Source organism: Calonectris borealis, chromosome 5, assembly GCF_964195595.1.
Source record: "Calonectris borealis chromosome 5, bCalBor7.hap1.2, whole genome shotgun sequence".
NCBI lineage: Eukaryota > Metazoa > Chordata > Aves > Procellariiformes > Procellariidae > Calonectris > Calonectris borealis.
The window spans coordinates 7,023,171-7,039,459 of NC_134316.1; the positions used below are offsets into that span (position 1 = coordinate 7,023,171).

Below are 16,289 nucleotides of genomic sequence, written 5' to 3' on the forward strand. Positions count from 1 at the left end.
TCTTTCTCTCATGCTAATAAAAATTTCCTACCAACTTGCATAGTTCAGAATCATATCCAACATACACAGCCCCGATCATCCCAAAGTCTGTGTCAAAACTCCCTAGGGCTCATCTTCATTTACTCCAAACTCCTTTCCACTGCTGTAGCCATGTCAAAGACGACAGAAAATAGGTATCAGATTTGCGCATATATTTATATTTATTTTTATTTTTCACTGCCTTTGGTATAAAGGGCTTTTACTTTAAATATAAATCAAGCCTGTTTGGTTATAAATGGAAAAGGAAATCATGCCTGCATTTCTGAACAGATACTAGAGAATCTATTAATTTTTCTTGGTTTATCTTTATCTGCAATGAAAAGATCTTCCAAATGGTATCCCTGCACTTTGAGTTGAAATGGAAAATAATATATTACATGTATGATGTCATTGTTTGTTTCAGTTTCAGTTCTGCCAGGATCATAATTATTTGAATCTGGTGTCTGAAGCCTTAGGTAAGTGCTTTGACCAAGGGGCTCTTAAATGGAACTGCACCAAGAAGGAAGCCTTAGAGATCCAGTTCAGAACAGTGGACTAGATAAGATACTCGGCTAATGTGGTAAACTGAGTTACAGGTTGCTTCTTTTATTCATTATTACAGGTGTTTGCAGAGGACCTTCCTCCTGAGTTCCAGATTATCATGGTTATTGTCTATTCTAGCTGATACTATAAACATTTCTGAAAGGTCTGTTTTGCAGATTAGAAAGCTCTTTCTCACCCAGCTCTCAAGTTACTGGTTTTGTTTTTTTCTGATTTCCAACTGATTAGTCTGTTCCCCTTCCTTTAAGAACAGTATAAGCAACATAATGGATCAGAGTGAGACTGTAGTTGCATCAGTGCAACTGCAGTTACTCTAAAATGAAAAGACCTGTGTCACAGATTTTCTGTACAGCAGTTTGTAAACATTCCTAGTAGGTCTTTAATGCACTTTGAGTGAGCTCTTTGCACATACGTCTATACAAATATAACTGAAAAAATATTGCTGATTACATAAATAGGACCCCTTAAAAGTACTTTGATCAAGAGTCAACCGATTCTTTTGATCAAGGGTGCACAGACCAAGGACTCTGCCACTGCGGGCTCATGCCTTTTTGTCATATCTTCCTCCTTTGCTTGCCATATGTAGATCAGGTAGTATCTAGGAAGCAGACACGCGCTTCAGTCACCTCATCTCTTTGTCAGAAGTGCCTATAGTTAGTGTATATATGAATATTTTAAATAATATTCACACTGGGGTGTGTAGGCTAAGTTGCTTTCTTTAAGAAGAGTTTTATGGAAGTTTTATACTTGGGAGCCAAATCCTTGCTTGTTTTTCAAAAGGAATAAGTAGTTTATTCTGTTGCTTTACCTAATCTCAGCTGTATAGCTGTATATTTGATTAATCCTAAAGATTTACCTCTTAAAAAAGAATGCAAAAAGAGTTTTGCTTCCACAAAGCAGAGAGTCATTACTATGCCACACAGTAATCAAACATGGGGAGAGAAATGATCCCTGCCCTTAGGGGTCTGAAGAAAAGCTGCAGTTCCATTTTAACTGTACCCTCTAACTCTCTTTTTATTGCTGAGACTCGCATCATAATGAAGTCACATTGAGGGATTGGTCCTGCCTGGGTGAAACAATGGTCTAATTGATATGAATAAGACTGGGATATGAGCCAGTATACAACAGAAAAGTATGTGCTGTTGCTCAGAGCAGAGCTGTCCCTTTGGCTAAGTAATTCAGCTTTTTCTATTGACAATCAAGAGTTTGAATTTATTAAAATAATTTTCTGTTTTTATTTTTTCAGATATGCTTTTTAGTATACATCTAGAGAGCTTATCTTTTGAGGAGACATAAATAAGATAATTTTCCTGCCATACTTTAACATGACTTCTTGCTTCTGAATCCTAATGCGGTCTTCTTATCAGCTGGAACGTGAATTGGCCAAGCTGCAAATATTGGGTAAAACATCAAGTAATAAATCTCTAAGGAGTAAGAATCTGGAAACTGAAAATTCAGTTCATGATAATGAAGTACAGGAAAGATATATCTTGAAAAGGCATTCTTACAAAAAATAAGGAGGAAAGAATAACTTTCAGAAAACTGAATGAGTATGTTTAGTGAATTGTACAAGAACAGTATTCTTTATTTTCAGACGTTAATAATTGGGTATAATGGTGGCTGGGGGTTAGGAGATTAATGACAGGACTTGAAGCCTGTCTCACATTTGGTTTTTATAAGGTCCAGACTAGGACTTTTGCAAATATCATTAAAGTGGCAGCTCTTATGTGGTCTGAATTATTGGATCCAGGCCAGCTTCTCGTAGACAGATGCTGCCATTCCCATTACTGGTGATCTCAATAAATAGGAAAAGGATTGAACAAAAATAGCTGGGATGAGTAGTTATATTGGACCAGTGCTTGGAAAAGTTTTCTGGGCCTTTAAACAGTAGAGATCCAGCAAAATGCTGTGGTTTTTTTGTTTCTGTTTGTTGGTTGCCTGCGCCACCCCCCCGCCAAGAATTCCAATGTGACTTTAACGGCTTCTTTTTCTTGTCATTCTTGATTCTAGCTTAGGACTTCATGAGTCAATTTCACTCTAAAGTCAATGGCCAGCACAAAGCCTACAAACAGAGAACCTTTCATAATAGGGCATGTGGAGGATATCAGTGATGCCATAAACCTAGTGTTGGGTGCCGACATGGGTCTGAAGCTCATTCTACACAATTTTTATGAAGGCAGAATTGGATGGCTCTCTTCTGATGAGTAGAAACATGTCTGTTCTCTCTATGACGTTCTGCAGGACAGCTAAGGCATACCATTCATCTGGCCAGTTCTTGCTTTGTTTTTGTGTCTAAAACCAATGAACACTGTTCCTATCTACAACTGTAGTACAAAGAGTAGTGCATCAGGCCCCAAAAGAATCAAATAATTTAGATTTTGCATTTGAGTGGAAATAGTAACTGAAGTAGTACTGTTCTAAAGCTTGTTAATAAAGAGGGGGAAAGACTGACAATCATCTCAAGGATGGAACGACTGATGGAGGTGTGGGAGAATTTAAACATACTGTGAAATCTGTTGCTGTTAGTTGCCACTGATTTCATGCCAGTGCCTCACACTGCACCCAAATTCAGCACAGTTTCATTAGTGCTGCAATTCGGACTGACATCATTATGAATACTAAATAGCAAATTAAGACCTTCTCTTACTTGAGGAGGTGATTCCCTTAAGTTAATAATTACAGAACAACGCTGAGGGTGAAGTGGATGAAGCTTGGTGTTATGGATCAGTATAGGACCGGTATATACATGTATTAGGATCAGTATATCCACAGTTGTAGTCTTTCAGGTTTTAAAAAAAAAAAAATCTTTCTGTAATCATTCATTTGTGTAAATTTGTTGCTTAAAAAAAATCAAAACTATATTAATTTGTCCTGTTATGTTGGTCCAGGCAGAATTTAAAAAAATTTCCAAGTGGAAATGAAGAAGAGTTTTAATTTGGTGGTACAATTCTTGTTGATAGAATTGGAAACAGTGAGAAACATTTGCTTTGAAGAAGCTTTATCAAATAATCCATGGTAAACTTTTAAAGATACTTCAGACTCAAACCTGTTTCTTATGATTCCAAATTAATAATTTTTAACAAAACAAATTTATTACAAGGATCTGGAGTATTTTGAAGCATCGGTGCTCCACAGACTCCATTTGCAGATAGCTGACAAGAAAGGCAACACTCTCTCCACTCTCCTTCTCTTGGTAGTGTACAAGGCTGAAGCTTTGAGCCCACAAAGACTGATTTTTTTGCTGCCTTTATTTTTTTATTACCTATTTATTAAGCCCTTGATTTAAAAAGAAAAGAAAATAAAAGAATAAGCAAGCTATCCAATTCCTTTTTAGCAGTGAAAATGATTATTCTAAGTTCCTACACAGCTTTACTTGTAAAGAAGCATTAGAAGTTGCTTACATAATCTTTGTATGAATAACCTTGACGCTTAGTTCAGGGGAGATTCAAATTTAGACTGGCAGTATTTCAAGGACTGTTTTCTGCTTGAGTACTTCAAGCTTGTCCACCTCAGGTATGCCTTCGTTTTGCGTTCAGGGATGTTTGTTAGAGCTGCAGGTAGTTCTGTACTTACAGGTTCCATTTGAGGTTGTTTATAAATAGCATTCTGCTTACTTTTAATGCCACTTTCTCAAGCCAAGGATCTTTTTGTTTTGGCAAGGAGAAATTAATAAATTAGTCTTGTAAGGATAAAAGCCAAACCAAAGGTTTTTGGATGAGTAATTTTAGCACAGAAACTTTTTGAGAAAGAGCAGTATTTTTATTAGTTGCAGTAAGGATTGTGACTGTTAGATATTCTTCTTTTTTAAGAAAACTTTCAATTGATTGAAAAACTGGAGAACCTGCTGCATTTGTAGGTTGGTTCTCTTTCTAAGGTGTCTGATTACCCCATAATCTTTAAGGAATCTTGCAGTACCTGATGGAAGTACGGGAGTTTATTGTCTTTCTAGTCAGACACAGAGAAAATGTCCACATATTTTTTAAGTGATTTGACTTGTGTACCACAGGGAATAGGTGAGCTTCTGCCCCCAGGTTCCTGGCTGGCCAGTGGACTGTCTCCTTTTTCTCAAGTTTGACTGTAGAAGCTGTTGTACGTTCTTGCAAACCATGCTCGCTTTATGCATGATTGTGCTTAGTGGAACTGCTCATTTGCATAGTGAAGAAGGATTTAAACAGATTTTAAATATGACAGTGCAAATAGAGAAAAGGAACACAATTAATCACATATGATTAGATATGGATGTTTGATGCTTAACTTTGAATGTAGGATTTGAATAAAATAAGGTAAATTTATTTTGTCTCCACTTGAGAGAACAAAGATATAATGAAATAAAACAGGCTAGAGGTATTGCTTGTTATTCTTTCTTCTGAATAGGAAACAGAAGAAAATCATGTAGATAGCACTGAAAAATTCAGTGCAAAACAAGAAGAAAATATTATTAACTTAGTGCTCTCCTCTGTGCATTTCTGCACACAGATTTAGTTCTTGTTGTTGTATAATTCAATCACGATTCTGTACCTGGGACTTCAGAGCATACAGTATCAGGGGAATGAAAATAAATCACATCTTTAGAGTACACAATCAAATTCTGAGGCTGAAGTTTCAAATATTTCAGTAAAAAGAAGTTTTCAGTGTAGCAGAGTAAGTGCCTAAGTTTTAAGAGCTATTTAGTGTAGCATTGGCCTGTGAACAAAGTTAACTTTGTGATTGTAAGAACAGACACATTTTCCAAAGCATCAAATAATTTAGGATTGTTAAGAAGTTTTACCCAGATAGAGGTGGCTTGAAGTTCCCCAAAGTCCCTGTGCTTGGTGTTTCTATGACTGGCTCTTGGACTTCAGAGTTCTGTAGCTTGGTAGAAAATACCAGCCATGAGAATTGGTTCAGATTTTTGGTTCAGAATCTGAGTCTTACCTCATCTGTTCCTAATATGGTTGTGAAAACAGAGTAAATATTGTTATGAGTGGCTATATTTCTGAAGTGGACAGCAGCAGTAGATGAACAATGCAGAAACAAAACAAATCCCACCCAAATGTATATGCATCTGTATTTCATCTGTATCACAGGAGAGCATAAGCATACAACAGGACAGTCACAAGACAGATTTCTATCCATGCAGTTAAGTCCCAAGTTTTCTGGGCAAGTCTCGACTTTGAAATTTGTGTGATTGTACTACTTTATTTCACTGCCTTCCAAGAATCAGGTTGAGACTTGTGATGCAGCCATGACCTTTGTCATAAGCACTGGGACACATCTGCCCAAAGCAGCTTGTAGAACCATGGCACCAGTGGAGAAATGGTTTTAGGACACCCAGCTTGTAACTGAGACAGAACCCCCATTGAATCCACTTCTTTCTTTGCATACTGAGCAGTTCGCTGACTTGATATGTGTGACTGTATTGTTACGATTTTAGTACAGTTAATACAGTGCTTTTCATCTTTTTATGTGCATTTACTATGTTTATATGTATGTGAGAGTTAATGTTATACATATAAATGTATATGTGATTTCTGCGTATAGAAATCAGAGCTGAGAGCTTGGAGGGAGCTTTCAATCTTGAAAGCAAAATCTTATCTCCCTGAGGGACAGCAGGTACTCTTTCAGCTCAGGACGTTTTAGCTGCTAAGAACAAAACACACTCCCTGGCATTCAAAGCATGCCCATTCTGAGATGCAGTATTTCAGTTAATGGCATAACATGGCTCAGCATGTTTTGGGAGGGTTTTTTAGGGGATTTTTTGTTTGCTTGGGGGCTTGGGGGGGTGGGGTAAGGTTTGACCCAGAAACAGCGTAGCCACAAGAAACATTCAGAGGTGGGCGGAGATGATCTTGTGGATCGTACCACTTTCAAATTTTTTCCTATAAGCCTTTAGCTAAAAGTTATTTTCCCCCATAGCTGAAACACCACTATTGAGCTTCTAGTCCATTCCAATACAACATGAAACAAATCTGTTCACCCCTTGCTACTTGTCCTGGTTTCGGCTGGGATAGAGTTAACTTTCGGGGTGAGCAAGCAGCTGCATGGTGTTTAGTTGCTGGCTAGGGTTAAAGCATGACACTACTTTTCACATAAAATTGGAAACACAAAATGACCGTCACTTATAGCTTTACCTGAAATTATTTGAGGCAGTAATCTGTATCAGACAATTCAACTACCCACTTCCAGCACTTCTTTTGGCCCACGGGGAAGTCAGATTGGCACAGCTAATGATTTTAGGAGCTCTTCTCATATTACCTGTAGAGAACAAAACTTTTCAGGAAGTTCCCTGATGCACTCTGTGTTATGCTGGTAGGATATCCTCCAGGTTGGATGCAAAACTATCTCATATCTCTTAGCTCCTAGTACGGATAAGCCAGATCAGCTCCATTCATGTGTATTAGACCCCATTCCAGTTGGTGATAGGCAATTTATGCACCTTCCCTGAGAAGCAACCATCAGCCCAACACTGTTCTTAAATTGAAACCTCATGGTCTGATGCTTATTTTGGCAGAGAAGTCCAGCAATAATTAATCAAATCCTCACACTAACCTGCCGGCGCTCAAACTGCAGTGTTGTAAATCACCGGAAGTGACATCTTTATGAAAAAGAATTTTAAGAAGAAAATAATTTATCAACAGTTTTGTAGTATTTGTATGGGGTTCTGGATCTGCTGTCAACATTTACTGTACTATTCTCTTTTTTTCCCATGCTATTGCTACCTGCCTGCCAGGGATCTTCAGCAAAGACAAGACTTGTGGTTCCAGAGCCAAATAAATAGATTTTTTTTTTTTTAAGTGATAGAGAACATGGAGACTACTCTTACTGATTATAAAGAGACAGCAAAAAACAAGTGTCTTGCAAGTGATCTCATGATTACTGTGAACATCAGTATTATGGAATTTGTGTTAATTATAGTCTGTTATCCTTAGTAAATATTGTGCAATGTATAAACTTTATATGGTCAGAATGTCTATTCTTGTCTTTGCCTGCTTTTGCAACAGCATAATGAAAACCTGGAGTCTTTCCCTATTTTTTCTTTTTGTAGTTTCTTAATAAGAGAAGATGGAATCTCTCTCTTACGTATGCAACCCTGAATTGCCAGTTAAGGAAGAGCAGCTGCTGCAAATGCTGGAGGATAGTTTCCAGGGTCTGGAAGTGCATACAGTATGTTACATTTTGGACAGAAGAATGCTGCTTTTCACTAAAGGATAGCACATAAGAGAGCAGGCAGAAAAGTGCTGCTCTCTTTTCCTCCCTCCTTTCATCATTTTTCTATTCATCTTTCTTGTGTTTTCTTCCTCTGTTTTGATTATATTTCTTCATGTTACCTGTGCTTCATTCTTCACATCTTTACGCTATCTGTAGCAAAGGTATTAGTGCTTTCCAGGTTTTCTCATCATCTTCTTGTCTTTTCCTTGCCCTTTCTCTTTTTGTTGCAAATTGTCTATTCTCACTCACCACTTCTCATCAGTGCCCCCCACTAGAGTTTGCAGGGACTGATGGAGGACTAGTTTGGAAGTCTCCACAGTAACAGCTGCAGCACCTGTATTTACTGCCTGTGGAACAGATTGACTCAGTGGTTTCTTCAGCCATTTATTTTATAATTTTCATTTGCATTTGTTTGAACATAATATTATTTTGCTATTATTTTGTTCTTCCTACCAGTGCTAGCACAAAGCATAGCATGGGTTTTCATTTCTTTCAGTCTCAGTTCTAGTAACGTAGCATCCCAGGTCCTGGCTTGCAAGCCTCATCCTAACTCTAAATCACTACCTCCTTTGTCCTTAATCCTAAATTTAGTCCTAGTCCATTTTTCTCTGGAATCTCCAGATACCTAGCCCTAAACATAGGGTCCCTCTGGCATGGCTTGCCAGATCAGTCATAGCCCTAGAAACTCTCAGTCCTGTCCCAGTGATCCCTTCCATCTCCAGACTGTAAAATAGCCAGACAGATGGAATATATTATTTCATGCTGAGTAAGAAATTATGAATAGAAGAAGTACTTTCACAGACTCACAGAATAGTTGAGGGTGGAAGGGGCCTCTGGAGGTCACCTTGCCCAAGCCACCTGATCAAGCAGGGTCACTTACAGCAGGCTGTGCAGGACCATCTCCAGATACTTTTTTAATATCTCCAAGGATGGAGATATTTCAGGTAAGGAAGTTTTCATTCTGACTTATGAAGGAAAAGAATAGAAAGTAGGAAAATTAATTCAGGACAACTCTTCTTTAGTCCCCATTGCTCTCCTTTTCTTCTTTCCAACCTTTTGCACACATTTCTCTTTTTGCTCTAAGAAGAGATCAGATTTGTGGGTGGCAAGATTGTATTTTCAAATACAGTATCTATTGTCCTGTTTTCCTTTATTATTGTTTATATCACGCTAGTTTGCAGAGGCCCCACTGAGATTCTTTTTTGCGGTGTTAAATGCTATATAAGCATACAGGAAGATGGGCTTTGTCCCACAGAGCTAGCAATCTGATTTTCTTGTCCATATCTCTCATTCTGTTGGAATAATGACATCATAAACTATTTTCTTATTCATTATTCTTGCTTTCTCTGCCTACCATCCCTTATCATAATTCATGGCTATATTTTCATGCTGCTTAGATTTGTTTACAGTTTGAAGGGATGGTCCCAGTCAAATAAGGTACTTGGCCTTTGCTTTAATCTTTGCAGCAGTGTGACAGAAAAAAAAGCCCTTCTTCTCTCTAACAGCATATGTGAATGTCCCAGAACAGGGTTTCTGAAACAATAAGCTAAGGCAGAAGGCAAAAACAGCAGTGATCCTGAGAAGTCATTCAAGCATGGTAATTCAACATTTGGAAAAATCTTGTAAAATATTTGCTAGATGGCTTGTATAATTGCTGTTACAGAAAGGACATTTTGTAAATACTGTAGATGGCCATGAGATGGCATATGCAGCCTTGAAAGAAGCTCTGAAACTTTGCTGAAATCTGTCCCAGTGGCACTTCTGTGTACTAGAAAGCTCCACAAAGGGCTTGGGCTACTGGGAGTAATTCCCAGACAGGAGTTTGAAGCATCTATGAGAGATGTCTCATGTGAGAAATATTTAAATATGTCTGATCTTTTCTAGATGAGTGAGGAAAGGCAAAAATACATTGGGCACAAATCCCTGTCCAGGACAGGGCATGGAAGGGAAAAACACCAGTCATGCTGTGTGACTCTGTCATTGCAGTGGCTTAGGAATGACCAAATTTCAAGGAAATTTAAAAAAAGTATAGAAGTCTTAAAGATAATTAAGTATTTATGATTTTTGTAGAAATGTGGCGTAACCTGAATTAGGACACCTCTCTTCCCTCTCCTCCTCCCCACAAAGAAAAGGGACATTTCTCAGCTTTTCTACGGTTCATTTAGCATCAGCCAACAGGGCAGTCAGCATGGACTTTTGGCAAGTTTATCAGCATATATACAGCTTGAGACTAGCCACTGCACATACTACTTTTTGCTTGGCCTTAGTGTCATAGGGAGCTTGGGGAAGCTGGGTTTACTGCAGTATGGAAGAAAGAGGTTGGAAGACACAAGGCCAAAGGATACCTGGCCTCACAGGTTCCACTGTTTATGAAATTACTTGTATTTCGAATTTCACTGGCTTTAAATATTAGCCGGCTACAAATGTTAGATTTCAGAGTAATCTTTTTTGCCAATGTATATTTGTTTCATAAAAAACATAAAACCAGAATAATAATATGTATAAAAATACGTATTTTTATTAATATGTATTACTTACATGTTAGAGCATTCATTTGCCAGCCCAAGATGTAGCCTGTTTGTTATTACATTAAGCACCACTGTTGTATTATCCTGTCTGCACCCCCAAGCTAGAATTAGAAGCACTAAGTGTCTTTTCTCCCTCATTTAGGGAAAGCAATAATTGCAAAATTTTCCTTGGTGCAGTGCTCCAGCTTGTGCAATGAATCCCATCTATCAAGTCAGCTACCCAGAAGCTAATTCAGTATTCAGGCCATGGAAATGCCTAGAAAGTGATGCATCTACTTCTGGCAATAGTATGTATTTGTAGCACTTGTTAGCATAAATTTAAGTTTAAATTAACATTTGTATTCTAAACTCATCTTTGATTTTGGGTTGTGTCAAGAGGTTTCATTCCTCAGAACACAGTTTCTGCTCAGCTGAAGTACATGTTTTCAAAGGCAATAACCAGCAAGGAGATTCCTCTCTGAAAAAATATTTGTGCTTGTTTTGTTTACAGAGTGAAAGTGAGCCGTGCCACACTGCTATTTAGCCATTAGTCCACAATAAAAGTAGCTTACTTCATGCAGTTTCATACCCCCTTTTTGTACAGCAGGATTGAGTGAGTGTTGCAAAGGGCAATATCCATATACTACAGAGGAAATCTTCACCCTTAAAATCTACAGCCTTTATCTTAAGCAAAATAAAAATGACTACTGCTGAGAAATACACTGTTATAAGTAACCTGATTAAATATCTGTATTATATGTATCCTGTAAGTGATAGATTCTGCTTTACCCTATTTTTTTTACAAGAGAACAGAATGGGAATTGAGTAATAATTTTACCTATTCACTCTGATATACCCTCCAAACTTTCAGATGCTAACAGGGAGCAACATCTGTCTCTTTATAAAGGAACAAGGATTGTTTCTGGTTTCTTAGAAGGGAGGAAATGAAAACTAATTTGGAAGGTGATGACACCATAATATGATGGAGTAGTTTGGGACAGTGCAGCAATGAAAGCACTGCAGGAGAGCTGTCCATGCTCTCAGGATCTAAGCTAGTCTTTGACAGGCTGCGATCTTCACGCTGGAATTTGACAGTTGCTTATTCTACATAGGGTATTAGATAGCCATGTTAAACTCCTTTATTAGCCTGTGTGAGTCTGTATGGCAAAGAAAGTCTAATGGCAGAAAGGAATACAACTGATGCATCTTCAGGGAAGAAGACAGCTTTGACTCACTAACATTCTGAAATTAATATCAAACTTAACTAAAAAACAATAATATATTTACCCTGTTTCCTCCACTTTAGAAATGTGGGCTTCCTTGGAACAGAGGAATTGTGACTGCAGCCATTGGCATTGTGAGTAGTTTGTGTTTCACCATGAACTGGTCCTGCCAGAATACATTGCTGAGTTTAAGTATGTTACACTGGTATGAACTTTGTTTTTCCTACTGTGATATTAGAAGGCAAGCTTTGGATTTCACAGATCAAGAGAAAAAAACCAAGTAGGTAAAATTAAATTCTGTTCTACTAACATGACCTGACAAGCCCAGGTTTAAGGTTGATTCTCTTCTGTCCATTCTGTCAGAGCCAGATAAAATTCTGTGGAAGTCAGTGAGAAACATTCCATTCATTGTAGTGAGATTTGGATGAGGCTCTTATTTTGTACTTGTAAAAAGCGTAGCAAAGAAAGCAAAGATCCTCTAAGTTTCAATAGATTAAATGACACGCAGCTGAAAACTAAGTCCTCTCTCACTAAGAACTACTTTCTCTGAGGTACCATCCAAAGTAAAACCTATAGTATTGACTGTGTAGAGGACCTTTTTTTCATGGGGTCTTGCAAGAGCAAATGATCTTGAGTTGTTTGATTTAAATTGTGAGATGTGCCGTTTTGAAAAAAAAGAAAATATATTTTTTTCTCGCTGGTATTCTGAACAAATTTTTCCTTGATTCCTTCTATTCATTTGTACAAGCATATAATGCTGCTGTTTCACTCATCTAATTTCATAACTTGATGCCAAAGTAGAAGGGCTCATTTCGGACTTGGAGTTACTCTGCCTGTTAGAAACAAGAGAGTATGGGGAAGTGGGATGTTCAGCTCTGGGGAGAGTCAAATTCACTGATAAGTCAGGTCTGCCTGCTCCCATGGTCCAGTGTTAGGCTGCTCTATTGTGATTCTTGGACTTTGAGAATTTCAGTGCATAGGTGTATGTCTTTTCACTCTAGCCAGACTTCTCTGTGGTACACAATAACCCATACAAGCAAAACCATTATGCAATGCTTTGATTATGAGGCAATTAAACCTAGTTTCTAGCAGATCGGTGTTACAGAAAGATGATTTCCTGACTTGATGGCTATTAATTTCCTAATCGAACGTCTCTCATTTTACGCTCAGTATTAAATTTATTATTTAATTAAAAATTAGAAAGTTTACAAATTTCAAATGCCTTTTATTTTATATAGCTCAAAAAACAGTGTCTGTTTTCTATGTGCAGTATAATTGTGGAAGAGGGAAAGAGAAACACAGAAAGATTTATTCTGTCTCATGATTTTCAACGTGATGATGAGGACATGAACATGGAACTGACAGTAAAGGTCAGGCCTCAGATTGCTTGCTTAAATGAAAAAAAACCAATATTTTCAGTGGCTAAGGCCAATATTTAGTCAGGTACAGGTGAGGTATTGCTGTCAAATTTTCAGTAAAATAAATGTATTATGCAATTGTTACTTTGTTATTCAGGTTGGCCCATGATCTAAACCAAACACAAAAGTTAAAACTTAATATTTCCATTCGGGCTTGATTCTGCTGTTACTTACATTTACTTAACATCACTAGAACTTGTGTTCCTCTGCCTATCAGTTATTATGCAATGTGAATTACAATTATTGGGCTGAATCCTAATTGCATTTCCTATTGCGTAAAGGACAAGTAATTTCAATGAAAAACAGTTTAAGAAGAATGCATCTGAGAATAGGACACGAACTAAACTATCAGCCTTTGCTTTGAATTTTATGAAATACATAACTATTGTGTGGCACCTTCAGTAGCCACCTTTTCTGATTAAGTAGCCCTGCTAAATATCTGATACATGAAACGAAATACTTTCTGAACTGTCCCATTTTTAAGTCTAGTTTGTGAGGTGGTGTCATTCCTTATACCTGATGGTTATGTTTTCAATCCCTTTTTTTTACAGTTTCAAATAAACTTTTTCTTTTCTAAAGCTTATTTAGAGGCAATGTTAAGAAAGAGGAGAATAACAGTTCTCTTCCTATTTTACCAAAGTGCCATCTTTCCAGTGAACTGCGTTTGCAGTGAGATACTAGCACTTCTTATCTCACTTTGCCTTTTCCTAAGGATCTGTTGCTTGTCTCTGCTCAGCTCCACTCTTCCCATACTGCTCTGTCAAAACAGAAGAGTTGCCGATTCCTTAGTGTTGGCAGCATCTGTTCCCTTCTCCTGTGAACCCATTGACTGTCTGACTCACCATCTTACCCAGGTCACTTTTATTTCAGGGAGAAGTTAGAGAACAAATAGTCTTCAAATAAGTGAAAAAGAGTCATCATAGCCTTTGTTGTCTTTTCACTCTTTCATGTTAGTTTGGATTCACATTTTATAGTCTTTTTATGGTTTACCACTAGGATAGTATTTGTATTTGCACTCCATTGGTTGAAGCTTTTTCATTTTAAAGGCAGCCATAAAGTATTACAGAATGTGGCTGTGTGTCTGGTAAAATTGTCATTTCTGATCTACTTTTGGCCTAGGTTTTGAATTTGAATAGGAACAGCCTGAGCAAGCTGCAGGACATTTCTAGACTTAAAAACACTTCAAAAGCTTATCATCAGCTTTAATTTTTTAATTTACTTCCTTAAATAATATTTATGACCTAGTGAGAAACTAAGCTCTAATTCTTTTTTTTAAGGAACATTTACCAGCATAAATATTGTGGGGTATGCTCACAAGACAGGATCGGGCCAGGATGCACACAGAGGAACAAAATGGGGGACTAAACTAGGATCATGAATACTGTGAAATTACTAGCAGCCCACAGTTTTGGTGCCTGTTGATATTGTCTCCAATCTGAATCGCAATATTACAGTGATATCACTTTATCACCCATCTGACCTTTATAACGGTAATTTCATTTTAACAAATAGAGTAACATGTCTGGAGCACACTAGGTCTCCTCAACAGACCCAATACTGAACAAGGGGAGCCTCAGGCACTGGATCCAATTAAGTCTATTTAAGGATTAAATGCGTCTGATTACTTTAACCAAAGTTTCTTTTGCAACACTTTTGGCCATACAACTATTTTCTTGCAGCCCATCCGGGAATATTTTGATGTAAGCCATAACCATGTGATCACTCTTGAGGGCATTAGAGGCTTAAGCAAACTGAGCTGGAACCAGCTGAAAAAGTCCAGGGAAGATATAAACATCTTACATAAACACACTCCCAACTTACTCAGTCGTGACATCACACACAACCCGTGGCATAAGGTACATATCAGTGCTTGAAATTCCTGGGAAAACATTCTAACCATGACCACAGTTATAAAGGCTTAAAATCTGGTCCTGCACCTTATTAGTTCTAAGGCCCTTGCAACGTAAAAAGCCTTATGAACATGTTATGGCATCTTTGTTCTCACAGGGCCTTCACTTCTTTTTGTAGTCACAGCCTAACTGAGTGAATAAGCTGTGTGGCATTTTTGCTCAGAGACATCTCTGAGGCATAATTCTTTTCTTTTTTGCTTCCCTTGAGAATTAAATTTATTGGTGGCCTGTGCCAGATATCAAAAACGAAGCCCTGGCTTTAATTTTGCTGTCTCAGCTGCACTGAATTAGGGTGGGAGCAGAGACAGTTCCTAGCCTCGGGGATGTGCATATACACTGTTAGTCTCTCTGTTACTGCCTGTATCTGTCTGCAGCAGCACAGCTGTGTTGGCTGGAGCTTTGGCGAGAAAGCCAATACTCAGCCCTTTTACTGACTCTCATTCATTCCTATTGCCCAACCAGCTTCTGGAACAAATGTTTCTCTCCGCTCTTTATTCCCTTTGAATCAGTACATTTTAACAATATTTAAAGGGCTCAGTCAGAATCAGCAGAGTTAAACCTTATGAATTTGAGGCATTGAAAGACTCTTTAAAAAGCTTTTTTAATTACCATTTAACACTAAATTTAATATTTTATACAAGTCAAGGTCAGGCAAACAGAGCACTATCTGAATAGAATACCTTTCTTAAATAATTTGAACAGCGAACCAACACAGGAAACAGAACTCCATTGAGCCACCCAGGAAGCATCCAAAAAGATGCTGCCTTGTCTATTTGGCCTGTCAATTAAGCTTCAATGAATCTTTTTAATACATGCTAAGATATAAAAAGAAATAATAAGAGCTACCAGTTCTGGTCTCTGGTTCTTTGTTGTTATTACTTAGGTTATTATCAGATTAAACTTTTAATTTTGCGTGCTCTTTACCATCAGCTCTGTGCGTCAACATGGTAACTCTTGAGTAGTACACATCACTAAACCTGTGCCGCTCCAGTGTTTCTTAGGCACCCAACCACAACATCTAGTTAGTTCAGTTCAGAGCAAAGCAGAAAATCCTTACTGCCTCTCAGAAGATGTTCTACCATCTAGCTCATAAGTGATTGCATTTGGCTTATTGGCTATCAAAATATATCTATATTCCATTCACAAACAAAGACATTATTACTCATTATGTGAGAAGTGTGTATTTCATGTATTACATTTTAAACTAGTGGGCAGTCTAACATATTCTGTATGTACAGGATAGGTTTGTGGTGACGTCTTGAGGTTTCAGTGACACCTCTAAATCCTTTAAACATTTCTCAAGTGTCCTATGAAGCTTGCTTTGTTTTTTGTAATGTTTCTAAGTCATAAATGAAACTCCTAGATTATAAAAACAAATACTAATACATCTTATATATTAGTGAGCTTTGTAAGATTAGTAAACTTCTGAGTTAGCCCATGTGACTCCAGAGCAGTTTATTACCA

At 37.7% G+C, this 16,289-nt stretch overlaps 1 protein-coding gene across 1 annotated transcript in view; it reads left to right on the forward strand.

Moving 5' to 3' along the window:
- Positions 1-16,289, forward strand: part of LRRC9 (leucine rich repeat containing 9) — a 40,431-nt gene that overhangs the window by 3,290 nt on the left and 20,852 nt on the right. The window contains 16 exon segments of the mRNA XM_075152423.1: positions 1,166-1,170; positions 1,947-2,092; positions 2,094-2,129; positions 3,472-3,594; positions 5,056-5,193; positions 6,837-6,883; positions 7,616-7,722; positions 7,924-7,928; positions 9,234-9,389; positions 10,473-10,582; positions 11,581-11,702; positions 12,736-12,951; positions 14,035-14,085; positions 14,087-14,125; positions 14,127-14,159; positions 14,595-14,771. Of these exon segments, the coding sequence (XP_075008524.1) occupies positions 1,166-1,170; positions 1,947-2,092; positions 2,094-2,129; positions 3,472-3,594; positions 5,056-5,193; positions 6,837-6,883; positions 7,616-7,722; positions 7,924-7,928; positions 9,234-9,389; positions 10,473-10,582; positions 11,581-11,702; positions 12,736-12,951; positions 14,035-14,085; positions 14,087-14,125; positions 14,127-14,159; positions 14,595-14,771 (1,511 nt within the window).